Source organism: Dreissena polymorpha, chromosome 3, assembly GCF_020536995.1.
Source record: "Dreissena polymorpha isolate Duluth1 chromosome 3, UMN_Dpol_1.0, whole genome shotgun sequence".
Taxonomy (NCBI): Eukaryota; Metazoa; Mollusca; class Bivalvia; order Myida; family Dreissenidae; genus Dreissena; species Dreissena polymorpha.
In genome coordinates this window covers 64297025-64315923 of record NC_068357.1, presented here as the reverse complement: position 1 = coordinate 64315923, position 18899 = coordinate 64297025, and the positions used below count along the sequence as shown (strand labels likewise).

The window sequence follows — 18899 nt, the reverse complement described above, 5'->3', positions numbered from 1 at the left end:
CAAATGGCATTTGTATCCACAATGGCCCATGTAAGGTAAGAACTAGATTATGACAATACTGACTCTCATATGAACTCTATCTCAGGGGATGTGGTTTTCTCTGGCATTCCTTTAAATCCCTCAGGAAGTTTGAAATTTGGACAAAGTTTGTCCACCAGTCCTTCAGTCCTCGAATATGCCAGAAAAATTCCAACAATTCCTAGTGGAATAGACAATAAGGGACCAGACCTTGGTCAATATAAATCTTTAATCAAACAGTTAGCAAATAATTCAGGTAAACAAACTCAGATCATTTGCTCAGATGGGAATGCGAACCAAAATTCTAGTAGCTCACAGTCATTACCAAAACCAGCCAGTGAGTCTAAAATTGAACTGCATTATCTATCTGGTAGCTCAAGCATCAAAACAGCTGATGAAACAAATAATAATACTGATCTCAGGCCCCCAAAGTCATCTAATGGTCAAGGTCAACAAACATCAAACACTTTGTGCCATTCCACTCCAACCAGTGGTCAGACATTGTCTCTGTCTGAGCTGGCAGCTAAGCATAGTGTCGAGAAATCTCCTAGGCTTGGAGATTCATTGGCAGTCCTTGCTGAAGCCCACAAGGCAAAGCTTCTATCAAGCCCAGATCAGATGAGTAGCAAAGTTAGTTCATTAGCTTTTATACCAAGTACATCACCCCTGACTAAACATGCCTCAGACAAATTATCCAATGGAGATCACCTAGTGGAGTTTTCATCGGTTCCATCAAGCATTTCATCTCACCAAAGTACAGATAAACCGTTATTAGCTGACCTAGCCACAGTTAATCTCTCTTCTACGGGACTTAGTCCAAGTTGTGGACTCTCAACTAGTGGTCTAACCTTAGCTGACCTTGCAAAGAAGCATGTGTCAAGTGCAGGGGCTTCGCCATTGTCTTCCAAGTTATCTTCAGTTTCCCCTGCCTTTGGAAGCCCAGTGCCTACAGCTTCTCTTTCCAAATCCACTGGATCAACACAGGTGTCAGGAGTGTCTGCTAGCAGCTCATCAGTCTCACCTGGATTGTCATTAGCCCAACTGGCTGAGGCCCATGGTGCTTCAAGGTCTAGTGTTACCATTCAAAAGAAAGTGGAAGGACAATTAGTGGGTCTGCCTGAATCTGGATCAATGTTATCAGCCAGTTTGCTGTCAAACAAAAGCGATAAAACACAGATAATGCTCTCATTGTCTAACTTGGTGGAAAAGCACAGCCTTGTAAAAGCAAAGCCTACTGCAAAATCTGCAAATTTAGTTGAAGAAGGTAAGACCAGTGAAAGCAGAGGAGATGTTGAGGCTATGTCTACAGATGTACAGAAGTTACAGATGCAAACATTGTCTTTGGCAGATCTCATTAAACATAAAACAACAACGGCTAATCCTCTAGGAAATCATGGTAAAGGTGCCAAGGTTGATTCTCAAAGTCTTGAAGACAAAGTTGTCTCTGATCCAAAATTGAAACATATTGCAGATGAGATTGTTCAATTAGAAGATGATTTGGGAGAAATTCTGAGTTTGAACAAGGATGTCAGTTTTGAATGTCCAAAGCATATGTTGAAAGGTCCATCAGTCATTGGGAAATCGCTGCTGTTTGTTGTTGAGCATCAAGTGCAGGCATCTAGAAAGGCTGTTGCATATAAGCATAAAGGGTTTCAATACAGCTGTCAGGCTAGAAATTGTAGAAAGAAGATTCAGGAAATAAAAGTCAATGAAGAAATTAATGTATTTGATTATAAAAAACCTTCTCCAGATGATATTGTCAAAGAAAGTCAAAAACAGGCATTCCACAGACGTAGTGAGAAGTAAGCATTTTGTGAGGAGAATATGAACAAACATAAACTGACAATGATAAATTAAAAGAATGTGTGTTAAATTTGGAGTACCAAACTTCTTACAGAAGATATGAAATGTCGTTCAAATGAATTGGTTATACATGTATTTAACTTAAAGGTTGCAAGATTGTTGTAGCAGTGAACAAATAATTTATGTTTGTGAATGATTGTTTGATTGTTTACACATGATGATCACTCCAGGAATATACAATATTGTTATGTTACACATTCTTCACGATGTGCTTGACATCACTATGTAAACATTTGTAAAATTGCAGTAATTGTTTTCTAAGTGCATGTAAATATATGAAGATTTGATTTATTCCAGTTATCAATTTTCCATTTGGTCTCCGGTTAATATGCTACTACTTCCATATTGTTTGCTTAAATAATTCATGTATTATCTACATACATTTTTGTACATTTTATTGGGCAAACAAATTAATAATCATTTTTTCTGAGCTACAAAGTTTACCTAGTAAAATTGGAAAAGGGCAGACATTATTAACGGCAAATTAATGATCTCAATGGTGTGTTGTTTATTGCATACATGTGTGTGTGTGTTATATTGTATATACATTTGCCTATACTGGTACATGTACTTTCCTAACTGTATGTTATACTCTCTTTTTTTTATTGTGATTTGTACATAGATTTTTAGTGTCTGATTACTGTTTCCTTGTTTTGATTGATTTCTTTATATAATGAAATGAATGAAAGCTCATAATTTTAATTAAATTGTACATTGATTTGTTTGCAAAATAAATAACATTTCTCTTGACATAATCACTGTGGAGTGAACTTAGAGCTGTTTTCTTATCAGTATATAGAGGTAGATAGTAACTCATTGTGTTTGTTTGACTATAGTTTAAACACTTGAAAAGTCATAGTATTTGGGGAAATCAAATACAAACTTTCTGTTAATAAAAGTAAAACTTTTTCCTTACTACTTTGATCAAATTTTCCAGATTTAAATAGTGTTGCTATGATGTATTTGATTTGTTTGTCTAAATGTCCGTGTTATTCTGCTATTTGTCTATGTTTCATGCTTTTCACATGGAAGATGTCCAAAAGCCATCAATCAACAGTAGATAAAAAACATAAAAAAACTAGCTCTATCAAAATACTATTGTAATTAATTAGTGTTTTACGGGATTGACAATTATACAAACAAAAGCAATGGGGAAATATGTAGCATTTGATAAATTGCATGATTTTAATTTGGAATTACATTTTAGTTTGTATCATGCAAATCAGTTAAATGCTAACATCTAATTAACATGTCTATATACATGTTTCTGAAATGCTGTCTGAACATTTTGTACAGTATATGAAAGCCTGTTACATTTAATTCAGATAAATACAAAAATGTAAGTGTAAACAGTGGCCTGTTTTATGTTTGGTCAAAGACATGTGAGATTTTCATATGAATGTAAGATATAAAATCAAATTATGTATCCAAATATGCTAAATTTGCTAAGATGATCAGTACAGTATTTCTCATCACAAGGAAAATACAAATATTTGGATCTTGGTTATTTTGCTTTGGTGGTTGCTGAAAGGGAACAAACAATAATTTATTTTATGCAAATGAGAGGTCTATCCAATGGACGTTTTTATGCCCCCGGATCGAAAGATCGGGGGTATATTGTTTTTGGCCTGTCTGTCTGTGTCTGTCATTGTGTCAGTCAGTGATTGCATGTGTGTGTCACAAACTTTAACCTTGGTTAAAGTTTGATAACTTCTGCAATATTGAAGATAGCAATGTCATATTTGGCATGCATGTGTATCTCATGGAGCTGCACCTTTTGAGTGGTGAAAAGTCAAGTTCAAGGTCATCCTTCAAGGTCAAAGGTCAAATATCATTGGATTTTTCGTTCCTAAAACTTTATCCTTCGTTAAAGTTTGGTCATAACTTTTTGAATATTGAAGATAGCAATTTGATATTTGGCATGCATGTGTATCTCATGGAGCCGCACATTTTGAGTGGCTAAAGGTCAAAGGTCAAATGTATGGCTTCAAAGCGGCGCAATAGGGGGCATTGTGTTTCTGACAAACACATCTCTTGTTGAATATTTGTAATTGCATTGTATGTTTGTTTATAGATATATATTAAATATCAAATCAAAATGTCAAATGAAATTAAATTGCAATCTTATTCTCATTAAGTTTACATGTTGCTATATTAAAATGCTTCTGATACTATTTTTGTGCTTCTTAGATGATGTTTGTAGACATTTATTGCAGTACACTGTAGTAGCATATTATATAGACACATTTAAAAAAAGTGTAATTTTCAATAATTATTTGTTTTAAAAAATATATATTTTTTGTAAAAATTTAATCTAGCTTCACTTTTTGAAGATAAGGCAAGCTATTGTATAGGACCCAGCGTTGGCATCTAAGCTTTGTTTAATTTGTTTCTTCAAATAGTTTCTCAGGAATGGTAAAATGGCTAGAACTATTTCAGGTAAAACTAAAAATATGAGTTGTATTCCCCATATTCATATAAACTCACAAAGCCAAGTTTAGTAACTTATTGACGTTTTTCAAGGTTAAAAGGTTACTTATGCACAGTATAGGCAGGTTAAAGTTTTTGGGTAAGTTTGTTGCTCAGGAATGGCTGAAGGGATTTCATTCAAACTTGAAACATGCATTTTTAGCTCATCTATTTTTTAGAAAAAATATTATGAGCTGTTGTTATCACCTTGGGGTCGGCATCTGGTTAAGTTTTGCGTTTAGGTCCACTTTTCTCAGAAAGTATCAATGCTATTGCATTCAAACTTGGTATACTTACTTACTATCATGAGGGGACTGGGCAGGCAAAGTTAGATAACTCTGGCGTGCATTTTAACAGAATTATGTGCCCTTTTTATACTTAGAAAATTGAAAATTTTGGTTAAGTTTTGTGTTTAGGTCCATTTTATTCCTTAAGTATCAAAGCTATTGCTTTCTTACTTGCAACACTTACTAACTATCATAAGGGGGCTGTGCAGGCAAAGTTATGTAACTCTGACTGGCATTTGGAAGGAATTATGGGCCCTTTATACTTAGAAAATTAAAAAGTTGGTTAAGTTTTGTGTTTTGGTCCACTTTACCCCTAAAGTATCATAGATATTGCTTTCATACTTGGAACACTCGCAAACTATCATAAGTGGACAGTAAAAAGACAAGTTGCATACTCTGGTTGTAATTTTTACGGAAATATGGCCCTTTTTTGACTTAGTAACTTTGAATATATGGTTAAATTTTGTGTTTCGATCCACTTTACTTCTAAAAAATCAAGGCTATTGCTTTCAACGTCAAATACCATCATGCTATCATGAGGTTACTGTACCTGGCAAGTTGAATTTTACCTTGACCTTTGAATGACCTTGACTCTCAAGGTCAAATTATTAAATTTTGCTAAAATTGCCATAACTGCTTTATTTATGATGAGATTTGATTGATACTTTGACAAAGCAACTCTTACCTGACATACCACAATAGACTCCACCCAAACCCCCCCCCATGCCCCCCCCCCCCCCCGAATCCCCCCTCCCCCCATTTTTTTTTTTTAAGATCATCTCACAAATGACCACCACACCCACACACTATACCCACCCCACCCCCCAAATTATTTTTTTGAAACGGTTAAAAAAAACAAATATTTATTTTTATCATTTTATTTTTGAAATACCGTTTGACCATCGCACCCAAGAATCCCCTCCCCCCACCCCTAATTTTTTTTTTGCATTTTTTTTTCGCATTTTGGGAAGATAATGTAATAAATGACCACACCCCCACACTATACACCCCTCTTCACTCCACCCCTCCCTCCTTTGTGATTGAAATTGAGAGTCCCTTCACCTTTAAAAAGAAAATAGATGAGCGGTCTGCACCCGCAAGGCGGTGCTCTTGTTCTTTATTATGATCACCCCATATACTAAGTTTGATTACTCTAGTAAGTTTGTAATTTGTCAAAATTATAGATTTTTTTAACCCATTTATGCCTAGCTTCTAGAAAAAAGGCCTTGTCAAACAGCGTAGACCTAGATGAGACGCTGCATGATGCGGCGTCTTATCTGGGTCTGCACAGTTTGCTGAAAGGAATTTCTGTAAGAAACATTCTAAATATAGAAATAAATATACTAGACATCCCTAATTTTGGAAATAAATTGATCCAATTTAGAAGGATGGGAGAGTTCACTAGGCATAAATGGGTTAAACCAAGAAATGTTCATGTATACAAAAAGGCAGATTATAGTTTTTCGGTAAGCTAGTTTCTCGGAAATGGATTCAAGGATATCAATCACTCAAGCATATAAAAAAAATCCCATATTTAAATGATACAGTATGCTAAGTTCGGCAACTAGTTTGAATGTGTCCTAATTAAAGACTGTTACACTCAAATGGTTAGGGTCAAGGTTAAAGTCATGATAAGTCATGTTTAGTAACAGTAGAAAAATTGTTTCTGCTCAGTTACTCAGGAATAGATGTAGCTATAGTCATGATATTGAATATGTAAATACCACAAATCTAGACCTTGCCAGGGTTGCATGCGGCATGCATGAGGTATGGGTCACTGGTATTGAAAAAAGTTTCTGCTTAGTAACTAAATACAAATTGAGCTATTGATATTTTATAACATACATAGATATGTCACATGAAAACTTCATTAAAGATTGCAGAAGGGGTCACGGTCACTGTTATTAAAAAAAGATAAATGGTTCCTGCTCATTAGCTCAGGAACAAATTCAGCTATTTTATTGAAACCATGTTCAAAAATATCTTAAATCCAAATGGGCAGTGTGGGGTCAGCATCATATTCACTGATTTTAGATATTGATGTACTTGATAACTGGAAAAATAATTGATATTGGAATGAAACTGACCTAATATAGATATATGGTTCCAACTTAAGATCTTGATATGACTGGATTATCCTTCCTAATGACCAGACATTGTTTCATGTTCAACTCCCATGCTTTTTAGTGAAAGGTCAGGATGACTATCCAAGTTTAAAGGTCATGAATTAAAGTTTTCTGTCTCTATAATTTTTTTCACCCAATGTCAGGCGTTGGTAACTTATAGCTTGTTGCCACTACTCTAGAGGCCACATTTTTCATCCAATGTTGATGAACCTTAGTCAGATTGTTATCTGGAAAATATATAGGTTGAGTTGGAATCAAGGTCTTGTCCATCCATAAACTAGGTCACTAGGTCTGAATGATTTTGTTGACATGTTTAGGCAAAGGTTAAATCTGGGTCAGGTGCATCACAATACTGAGTAACCAGGTAAAATATTGTTACCATGCTAGAGGCCATATTCATGACACAGTCTTGATGAAACTTGGGCAGAATGTTTATTTTGACAAAATAAAGACTGCGTTTGAATCTTGGTTAAGTGGGGTGTAAAAAAAGCAGATCTCCAGCTAAAGTCTTGAACAAATGGTGTCTGTGAACTAAGGTGTGTACTTAAAGGCCATCACAGACATTTTTGGGAGGTGCTGGGGGGGGGGAATAGGCGCTTTGTGCTGTTCTCTTTTTTATGTCCCCCACATAGTAGTGGGGGACATATTGTTTTTGCCCTGTCTGTTGGTTGGTTGGTCTGTTGGTTGGTTTGCGCCAACTTTAACATTTTGCAATAACTTTTGCTATATTGAAGATAGCAACTTCATATTTGGCATGCATGTGTATCTCATGAAGCTGCACATTTTGAGTGGTGAAAGGTCAAGGTCATCCTTCAAGGTCAGAGGTCAAATATATGTGGCCAAAATCGCTCATTTTATGAATACTTTTGCAATATTGAAGATAGCAACTTGATATTTGGCATGCATGTGTATCTCATGGAGCTGCACATTTTGAGTGGTGAAAGGTCAAGGTCATCTTTCAAGGTCAGAGGTCAAATATATGTGGCCCAAATCGCTTATTTTATGAATACTTTTGCAATATTGAAGATAGCAACTTGATATTTGGCATGCATGTGTATCTCATGGAGCTGCACATTTTGAGTGGTAAAAGGTCAAGGTCATCCTTCAAGGTCAAATATATGGGTCAAAATTGCTCAAGTAATGTCACTTCTGCAATATTGAAGCTAGCGATTTTATATTTGAAATGCGTGTGTATCTCTAGGAGCTGCACATTTTGAGTGGTGAAGGGTCAAGGTCAAGGTCATCCTTCAAGGTCAAACGTCATATAGGGGGACAATGTGTTTCACAAACACATCTTGTTTGTTTATTTATATATTTTGTTTGTTAATGAGAGTGAGTTCCTCATTTTCAATGCATTTCTTTGTTTGTAAATACTCAATTGTAGATTAATACAATACTCTTCATACACTCAATGTCATTGTTACACAGTCTCTTGTTGTAGAATGTTTTCTTGTATATTAGCCCTAGCTCTCGGAAAACAGGGCTTAATTTGTGTGTGTTAAGTGTCATCTGAGATCATGTAAGATGCGTTCTGAGAAAACGGGGCTTAATGCATGCGCGTAAAGTGTCAACCCAGGTCAGCCTGTGCAATCGGCACAGGCTAATCAGGGAAGACACTTTCCACTTTTATGGTATTTTTCATTTAAAGGAAGTCTCTTCTACTCGAAAATCCAGTTAAGGCGGTAAGTGCCGTCCCTGATTAGCCTGTGCAGACTGCACAGGCTTATCTGGGATGACACTACGCACATGCATTAAGCCCAGTTTTCTCAGAGCGCGACTCACGTTCTAATCAGCGACAACATTTTCCGCGGTTATGGTATTTTTTGTTCAAAGGAAGTCTATTGTTAGCGAAAAATCCAGTTTCTGCAGAAAATGTCGTCCCTGATAAGCATGTGCAGGCTGATCTGGGACGACACTTTACAAACAGGCATTTCGTGTGGTTTTACCAGAGCGAGGCTCAATTTTATATTGCATAGACTAGTAACTTAACAGTCATGCCAAAGACCATAGAAATTGGGGAGAACATGGCATTCGATCACAAGTATAAAGTGAACGTCATGCAGAGACAAATCACTGATTTTGAAACAAAAGCAGGGTGAAATCTTGATAAGATCAGTGAAATTGACAAAAGAAAATAAAGGAAAGCAAAGAAAGAAAAAAAATATATAAGTGTCTAAAAAAAGAAAGAAAAATGTTTGTAAATAAATTATTGTGATTGATGTACATTAGTCACTTGCTGAATATAAAAGGATTATGAAAACTGCATTGTGTAAATAACTTAAGGCATATATGTCTTATATTCGATGATATAAAAAAAAATCAATGTTGCATATGTGTTTATACTTGATTGTTTTAAGAATACTTAATAGTAAATGAATATCTGAATCAGCTGCATTCTAATTAAGACATTTTAGCAGTTGACAATCTGACTGTCTTTTTCTATTTTGTATGCCTCCAGTAGGGTCGCATATAGCTGTTGAACTGTCCGTCAGTCTGTCTGTCTGTCCGAAAACTTTAACATTGCCCATTTGTTATGCATGTGTATCTCATGGAGCTGCACATTTTGAGTGGTGAAAGGTCAAGGTCAAAGTCATCCTTCAAGGTCAAAGGTCATATATATGGCTTCAAAGCAGCGCAGTATGAGGGATTGTGTTTCTGACAAACACATCTCTTGTTTGAAGATATATTATATATAATCAAGTATATATAATCAAGTCAGGTGCTGTGTTGGACATTATTTTGGTGAAGGTAAAAGTGTAGATACATGTATATTGTTGATGTTATGCAAGAAAGTAACTCGCACAATCATTTCAACACATCTTTTTTACAGCTTTTGTTATCACAAAGTTGAATTTGCTAAAAATAGATTTCAGCATCTCATGATACTTGTACAGTTGTTCGAAAAATCAAGCAATTTAAACTGAAGTTATATTTCATTCATTCAGTTAAAAGACTTGCTTAATGACTAGTGAATGAGTGAAAGATGTTTGCAATGCATGATTAAACTTGTTTGTTTTCGATATCAGCGTCAACATTTTTAGGCAGCGTCGGAAGTACTACGAATTCATGATAACTACGTTGTGCTTCAGAAACTGCCTGAAGCCAATCTCACGTTTGCTTGTAAATATTCGGATATCGTAGCCGGAAATTTACATATATATTGTGACACAAAAAATATAAATGAGCATTTTGGAAGCTATAGTGAAACCTTATGAGCTCTCTATAAGCCTGATTGCTTTGAAAATTCGTTCTGATGATATCTGTGTCGAGTTCACAAATGGGACCAGTCTTTTGAATTTTTGGGCATGGGGTGGTGCAGTTTTCCTTATGTGGCCATAGTGAAACCTTGTGAACACTCAAGAAGTCACATGTATTTAATGTCCGATCTTCATGAAACCTACTCGCAACATTTGTGCAAATGAAACATTGGCAGAGTTTTGAAATGGTTTTGAGATGGTTGTGGGACCATCCAAACCTACTCAGAACAGTTGTGTTCCTTCAAGTCCTTGGTAAGCAAAACTTGCCTTCGGCTCTCTTTTGTCAACATTAGTAGTATTCAGACAAAAGTTGTTACTTTTGTTACTCACGGATAAATCCAGTGAACGTCATTGTGTCATATTAGTGCTCTTGTTATATGAACTGTCACCTTGTTGCATGATCAAAATCTGTATATCATATGTATTTTGCATTAATATATACAATTAAAGTAAGCAGGTCATTGCCTATGTGTTGTTGTGTGTGTTTGGACAGTCTTGAGCGAAAAGTCTGCAAATACCAGTAGTATTTCCTTATTTGACCCCAATAAAATGTCTATCAGTGTTTCATCCACATTGTTATTATTATTTGTTGTATTGATTTTAAGCATCAGTATCAATAAAGGTATTAACTATTAAACCCACTATAATTTGCATTCATTACTGGCCTAAAAAGACAGTTAAATTAGTAATGTAAAATAATTTACAACTCTTTTACCCATTTGCTATTCTCACAACATAACATTTTTTGTTCCGAAAAACAGCTGCCAAGAGTTTACGAAATAAACCTACTTATGAAGAGTTATTGAAATGGTCTTCAGATAATCAGTAAAGTTTTCATGAACACTTTAAAATCACACAATGGTTATAAAACTACCATGGACTCAGTGCAGGGTCTAGTCCATAGCCTACTGTATATTGGTATAGAGTTGTCTTGCCTGTCTGCTAAGGCATTTGAGCTTTGCTCTGGGTAAAGGCATGTGAGTAAAGTGTCATCTCAGATAAGCCTGTGTAGTGGCTTATCAGTGATGACACTATCCATTTAAAGTGTATGTTTTGTTTAAAGGAAATCTTTTCTGAGCAAAAATCAAGTTTAGGAGGAAAGTGTCGTACCTGATAATCCTGGTACAGGTAAATCAGGGATGACACTTTGCCCACATGCATGAAGCCAGGTTTCCCAAAGGGGGGGCTAATTTGTACACATCACTTCAGGTGAGAAATCAAGCTCAGCATCCACTACCAAGGTGGCAACCAAACCTGACGAGTTCCCAGTGTCCAAACCAGCTGTGATACTTCAGTCTCCCAAACCCAAGTACCCTTCAGATGCCACCAAACCTCAACTTCAGACCTCTGATCCTGTAGATAATGTCAAAGTCGATCTAAAAAGTCTGAATGTGTCGTCTCAATCTTCTCAAAAAGTGGCTGACAATAAAAATTCTATGCTTTCTAGTGATATTAAACCTGACGATAGCCAAGTTCCATTGACTTTGAAGCCGGATATAGAAGCAATCAGTGCTAAGGGAGGGGTGAATGTGGCAAAACCGGAAAAGGATTGTTTGACTGTGGATAATGTGGATTCTGGGGTAGGGGAGAGGGTTGACGGGAACAGTCTGCAGGCCACGCCTAAAAAGGAGAGGTTTATACCACCACTTCCTAAAAGCTCTTCAAAGTAAGTTCATTATAAGCTTTGATGTTTTATTGCATGCATCTTCATAATGTGTTTTGATGGGTTTACAGGGCCTAAAGACATAAGCACTGAATTGGCCACAGTTTGAGCCATTGGTTCCCTGTTTTCAGGGCAGATGAAGGTTGTTATAAGTGACTTCATCCTCATTAAAGGAGCCTCTTTCTGAGAAAACTGGGCTAAATGCATGTGTGTAAAATGTTGCGCCAGATTTACCTGTGCAGTCCACACAAGGTTTCTTCTATAAGAAAATCCAGTTAAAGTGATAAGTGTTGTCCCTAATTAGCCAATGAAGATTGCACAGGCTAATCTTGGATGACACTTTACGCACATGCATTAAGCCCTAGTTTCCCAGAGCAAGGCTTAACTATTTGTATTTCAAGTTGTTAGTGAGGTCCCTTTTGTTGTGCTGATATATAGGGGCCTCTTTTTAAATGTATACATAGTAGTGTTGTCTGTTGTAGGAGCAAGTATGAGAAGTTTGACCTGAAGCAGGAGTACAAGAAGAGAAACAGCAGCAAAGAAATGCTCAATCTTGTTGTCATAGGTACCATAGTCTTGAAATAGCTTAAGGTAGCGCACCTCTAATGATTTCCCGCGATTTATTTTACGATCATTGCCGATCTTCAATGATCGGTTATTTCCGAGAGATGCATTTTATTTTTTTCAAAGTTCGAATTTTGTTATATGTTTACGTAATTCCTTTAGAATACATTATTTTCACAATAAATATTGACTGATCCAAATATCATCTGAAAAAATACGATTTCGCGATTTCTTCAAAGATTAGCGAGCCTTTTTACCTGTTTACTTATGGATATCTAATTTAAGCATGTACATATGTGAAGTTGTCATGGCCTAGTGGTTAAGGCGATGGACTACAAATCTTTTGGGATCTTCCCGCGCAGGTTCGAATCATGCCGACATCGCATACTTTTTGCGACACGTTTTATTTTTTTCTAACGTAATTTGATTTAATGTAGCATATATGCTATGTTTTTTGTTTAACATGTTGAAATTTTTATGCACATCCTTCAATTTTTAAAATTAAAACAACGTTATGTCTAAATTGGGTGATTTACTGCTGAAAATGATGCATGTTGCATTTTTATTTTTATTTCAAAAAGTAAACGGTAAATCTGTCTATTTCTTGGTATTTTTGCTGTATATAGTGTTTCTATAAAAACTATGTTTAAAATATAACTTAAATGATACTATTTTGAATTTTATGACACTTTGTTTTTAACCGACCCAATTTTTACTTGGCTGAAATCACTTACATTTCATGGCGTTCTTCCATAGATAAAAATTTGTAAAAAATAAATGTCTGTAAAAGAATACTTTTTATATCTTGTTTAAATTTTAAACACCTTTACTGCATCTAGACACACCAACATCAAGCCCATATTTGGAATTTTTAATGAATTATGGAACTTTTATATACGCCAGGGGTGAAAATAAACTGTACAAAAGCTGAGCGTGGGGGTGGTTTTGAAAAAACGGTATATTTTTTTAAGAAGCATGGAAAGCCTACCTACAAATTTGCATGTAGTTCAGTGAAATGATGTTGATTAAGAAAATAATTAATTAGATTATATTTGGATATGTGCCCATTAGAGGTGCGCTACCTTAAGTTTTAGATAAAACTTTACAATGTAAGCTCAAAATTGTTAGCTTCTAAAAAGGCCTGTCTGTTTGAGTGTCCGATGTACTTCCCAAAATAATTTAGCCATATATTGATGGATTTTAAAATAACAAAATTACAAATGTAAACCATAATAAGACAATGCGTCTTAAAACGTCAAGGTCACACTTCAAATTTGGCCGTAAAACATCTTGTCCGGATTGTAACTTCGTCATTCAACATGAATTTGTTAATTAACTATCCAATGACCACCGTTAGGAGACTGGGTGTTGCTTTCCTCACCCATCCCATAACCTCAAAGGGCATGGTCACACTGAACTGTCAAAAGTAAAATATGGCTATAAACAGCTTGTTTTTGACATAAGTGGAAGATTGAAGCCAAAATAGAATGTAAGGGAATTTCCTGGACAATGGACACATTTCTCGTGTCATTTTATTCAGTTATGAAATTTTGCTTCTCATTAAGAAAATTCCTTCTTGTCCAGATCTTAGTAAACAAAGATTTAACTGTTTTGCTCACTGCTTAGTCACTTGTGTTAGAATTTGTTAAAAACCATTTGCCCTGCAGGGCTACCAGATTAAGGTCAGATTTCCCTTTCTCTTTCTGTAGTCTCACTAAGTTTCATGTTGTTCAGTCACACTTATCGTGTCATGATTTTTAACCAGGTTTTTTAACCAGGTTTTCCGAAGGAAAAAACTGGTTATTAGATTGGCGAATGCGGGCGGGCTGGCTGGCAGGCGGGCGGAACAAGCTTGTCCGGGCCATAACTTTGTCGTTCATTGTGAGATTTAAAATCATTTGGCACATTTGTTAACCATCATAAGACGGTGTGTCGCGCGAAAAAATTACGTCAATATCTCCAAGGTCAAGGTCACACTTTGAGTTCAAAGGTAAAAAATAGCCATAAATGAGCTTGTCTGGGCTATAACTATGTCATTCCTTATGAGATTTTAAAATCATTTGGCACATTTGTTCACCATCATGGTACGGTGTGTCGCACGAAAGAATCACGTCAATATCTCCAATGTCAAGGTCGCCACGACTAAAAATAGATTTATTTTAAAACAAACTTACAAAGGGGGTTAATTTTGTTTGTTCATTTCAAAAGTTCAGTTTGAGTTGTCTCCCTTTATCAGATTTTTTTTCACAATGAAAACCTGGTTTTGTGACAATTTTGTCCCTTGTTTTCCAAATGAATTGTGAATATCAACATGTTTACTGTTTGGATATTTTGAGGGACAATCATACTGCAGGCGTGATCAAATCACCACAGTCTAATAATATCAGTTACAGACAAGAACCAGTTTCAAATATAGGCATGAATGGTCTGATAATCAGCGTGTATTTTGGTTAGAGACAAATTAAATCGCCAGTTGAATTTTACACCCTGCATTTTGTTTCTGCAGCATATTTAGAGAGCATTTTTACCTAAAATCTTTCAACTATGTATGCTGGTAGAAAGAAGTAAGGAAGGAAGGAAGTTATTGATATTTACATCAACCAGTCGGACATTAAGGCCACAAGGGCTTGTAACGTGATAATTATTTTGATCTAATACCTAGAGAACACTTTAACGTTAGATCATATGAGTCACGTTCTGAGAAAACTGGGCATAATGCGTATGCGTAAAGTGTCGTCCCAGATTAGCCTGTGCAGTTTGCACAGGCTAATCAGGGACTACACTTTCCGCTTTTATGACATTTTTTGTTTAAATGAAGTCTCTTCTTAGCAAAAATCTAATTTAGGCGGAAAGTGTCATCGCTCATTACCCTGTACAGGCTAATTTGGAACGTCACTTAATGCACATGCATTGAGCTAAGATTTCCTTGAACAAGGCTCTATTTTCTTTTCACTGGTATTTAATCCATGTGTGTAAAGTGCCGTCCCAGATTAGCCTGTGAAGTCTACACAGGCTAATCAGGGATGACACTTTCTGCCTAATAACTTTTTTTTCTTGTTAGTTGTACTTTTCTCAGTTCACTTTGTGCTCTCATTGCAGGTCACGTGGATGCAGGCAAGTCCACGCTGATGGGTCACCTGCTGTTCAAGCTGGGCAAAGTGAACCAGCGCACAATGCACAAGTACGAGCAGGAGTCGAGGAAGATTGGCAAGAGCTCCTTCATGTATGCCTGGGTACTGGATGAGACTGAGGAGGAGAGGTGAGCTGGGGCACTGGGGGAATAGTGTGACTCATCAGAAATATGTGTCAGGTTCTGAGAAAACTGGGCATAATGCATGTGCATAAAGTGTCGTCCCAGATTAGCCTGTGCAGTCCGCACAGGCTAATCAGGGATGATACTTTCCGCTTTTATGGTATTTTCTTTTAAAGGAAGTCTCTTCTTACCGAAATCTTGTTTCGGCGAAAAGTGTTGTCCCTGATTAGCCTGTGCAGACTGCATTAAGCCCAGTTTTCTCATAACAAGGCTCATATTATTTGGTTATTAATCCAAAACAGTTAAAGTAAAGAAAAACATTAATCTGTGCTACACCGTTAGATAGCTGTTTATTTGTCCTGTATGAATCAGGGATTTTTTCTGATTTTGTGAAGCCTGTGATTCTCTCTAAAGCATTAAAAACTAAATTCTTAACAACCTAGAACAATCTCATAAGGTAATCCTTAATCTGGGTTCAAGAACTCTTATTTGTCCTGAACATTTATAATAATTTAAAGAGTTACCTGTTGAAAAGCATGTTGATCAGATTATTCTTTGCCATGTCTTCAAAATTCAGCATTCTCTTGCTGCTGACTACTTGGCTTAACATTTATTCCCAAAGCATTCATTACATTGATATAACTCTGTGCGATATATTTTGTATCACGTCAACAGGAGGTTGTTATATCAGACAATGTTTGAAGGTATGTCATATTACACAAAATGTACTTTAAAGTCATAATTTTTTGGTAAAATGAAATCAGGTTCAACAAAGCAATCAAATTTCATACCAAGATTTCATAAACATGTATTGCAGACACAAAAATCAACAAAAACAGAAAAAACATAAATAATTAACATTAAAGGCAAGCAATCAAGATGTAATAATTAACACGTCATATGTCAAAAATCATTTTCATTCCAGCAAAAAAATATGCCTGTAGCAATTTATATCATTATTTCATTTCAATGGGGTGTAAATGGGGGTGTAAAGGTATGATAAACAGAAAAACAGGTTACTGCCCTATGGTTGTGTAATATATGAGGCACACTCGCGTTCCTTTATTCTCAGCCTCAACTGATATATTACACCAATCTAACGACAGTAATCTGTTATTAAAAATTCTGCTATATAATTGGACCTCGAAATACACTGTCGGGACCTATTTGTGCGGTAGGTATTCAAAGCCATAAAACTGCAATAAACCGATTAAATTATCGATTTATAGTGACACGGGAGTTATTCACGCACAACTGATTCACAACTGTTCTTATCTTAAGTGCATTGGGGCCATACAACGCGCATTGTGTAAACAATGAATCATGAGAATGATTCTTTTTCATTGACTTGATTCTGATGATGATGATGATATTGATGATGATAAGAAAGATGAATAGAATATTTTTTTCAATGAAAATGTTGTCTTATAGCTGATTTTAGAAAGGAAGAAATAAAATTATTTTAAGTCTTTACATTGTTAAGTACATGTACACATATTTACCATTTTGTTTATACAAAAATTGAACAGTTGGCCATGCACTCATCAACTCCAGACTCCCTATGACCCAACCCCATCTTAAGAGGCCACCCCGCTTAAGCAGCCAATTTGGCTGTTTCCCTTGACTGGCTGCTTAAGAGGGGTTGGACTGTATTTAATTCTCTTTAAAAAAAAATAGAATGTATACAATTCAAGATAAAATTATCCATGTTGTATATTATATATCTGTCTGTTGTCCTGCGCCTAATACACAGAACCTCATTTCTCATTTACATGACTCAAGCAATGAGTAATTATATCTTTAACCTCTTGATGGAATAGCAGTAGTACCCTGAAACACATACAAAAGCTGTCTCTGACAAAATTGTACATTAATTTGCACAATCCAAGCTATTTCAAACTGTTCACAATTTAACATGACATTTAGCACATATTTATGGTATAATTTTCCAGGTTGTAATGAGGGCACTAATTTCCAGTGTGCAAAAACTATAACAAGAATTGTCTGGGAGACATTTTCCTGTTACTTTTATTTCCATTGCACCATGTACCCACTGTGTAAGTTTGTTTTTTACCATCTGTGTGTTGCAGGGCAAGAGGTGTTACCATGGATATTGCCCAGACCCAGTTTGAGACCCCTTCCAAGGTCATCACCCTATTGGACGCCCCTGGACACAAGGACTTCATTCCAAACATGATCACAGGTAGCCAGCTGTTTAAACAAAACATTTGAGTCACACTTTATGCATTTGTGTAAAGTGTCCACAAAGATTAGCCTGTGCTGTCTGCACAGGCTATTCAGAGAGGACAATTTCCGCAAAGTCTGGATTTTATTTAGAAGAGACTTCATTGCAACAAAAATTCCATGAAAGCAGAAAGTGCATTAAGACCTTTTTTCCCACAGAGTGGCTCATTTACTGTTATGCCTGTGCATGCAGTTTGTGCATGCATCCATTAACCAAAATTGTGTATTAAACTAAACCCAGTTTATGGGGTTATTTGTGTTCAATGGACAAATTTCTAGTCTTTATATAATTAAGGTATTTTAACCTGTACACAAAAAAGTCCTGAAAACTGTTTTTATTGTAATTAAAGAATATCTTGTGAAGTCAGCTACGCATTGATATTGTAATTCTTTATCATTTTTTGTGGGATTTTTTCTAACAAAAAAAACCCTTTGAAACAAAATTGTTAACTTAAATAAATTAATAATAATGTCACAAAACTATTAAAAAGAGTCCTTCAACATTACAATTTATCCATTCAGTGCTTTCTCCATGTTTTGCTACATAAGGTACTATTGGGGCACAAATAAAAAGAATCAGTTTAAATAAAGGTGTACCCATATTTGTCTGCTGTAGGAACTGCCCAGGCTGACGTTGCAATACTGGTTGTGAACGCCACAACAGGAGAGTTTGAGACGGGCTTCGAGTCCGGGGGTCAGACTCGAGAACACGCCCTCCTGGCGAGATCATTAGGTAAGCAGACACGGTATTGGATTTATTTATGTGCTATTGTTAGCTCATTTATTTTTTGAAAAAAAATTATGAGCTATTGTCATCACCATGGCGTCCGGGGTCGGCGTTGGCGTCGGCTTCGGCGTCAGGTTAAGTTTTGTGTTTAGGTCCACTTTTCTCAGAAAGTATCAATGCTATTGCTTTCAAACTTGGTACACTTACTTACTATCATGAGGGGACAGGGCAGGCAAAGTTAGATAACTCTGGCGTGCATTTTGACAGAATTATGTGCCCTTTTTATACTTAGAAAATTGAAAATTTTGGTTAAGTTTTGTGTTTAGGTCCATTTTATTTCTTTAGTATCAGTAGCTATTGCTTTCATACTTGCAACACATACTAACTATCATAAGGGGACTGTGCAGGCAAAGTTATGTAACTCTGAC

At 36.0% G+C, this 18899-nt stretch overlaps 1 protein-coding gene and 1 long non-coding RNA gene across 8 annotated transcripts in view; both read left to right on the top strand.

Annotated features, from left to right (window-relative positions):
* The window catches only part of LOC127874489 (HBS1-like protein), a 65370-nt gene that overhangs the window by 9852 nt on the left and 36619 nt on the right, over nt 1-18899 (top strand). For 6 of the 7 annotated variants that reach the window (XR_008046947.1, XR_008046949.1, XM_052418845.1 and 3 more), the window contains exons 6-10: nt 11230-11686; nt 12166-12248; nt 15347-15506; nt 17591-17703; nt 18361-18477. Coding sequence is in view for 5 of the 7 variants with exons in the window: in XM_052418845.1 (XP_052274805.1) it covers nt 11230-11686; nt 12166-12248; nt 15347-15506; nt 17591-17703; nt 18361-18477 (930 nt within the window). In the remaining 2 variants the exon portion in view is untranslated. Of the gene's footprint in view, nt 1-40; nt 5272-11229; nt 11687-12165; nt 12249-15346; nt 15507-17590; nt 17704-18360; nt 18478-18899 lie in introns of those variants that run through there. The other variant, XM_052418848.1, reaches the window with a different exon arrangement.
* Nucleotides 5442-10657, top strand: LOC127874501 (uncharacterized). Its single transcript, XR_008046954.1, has 2 exons — nt 5442-7587; nt 7734-10657. It is a non-coding gene; the product is annotated as an uncharacterized LOC127874501 (long non-coding RNA).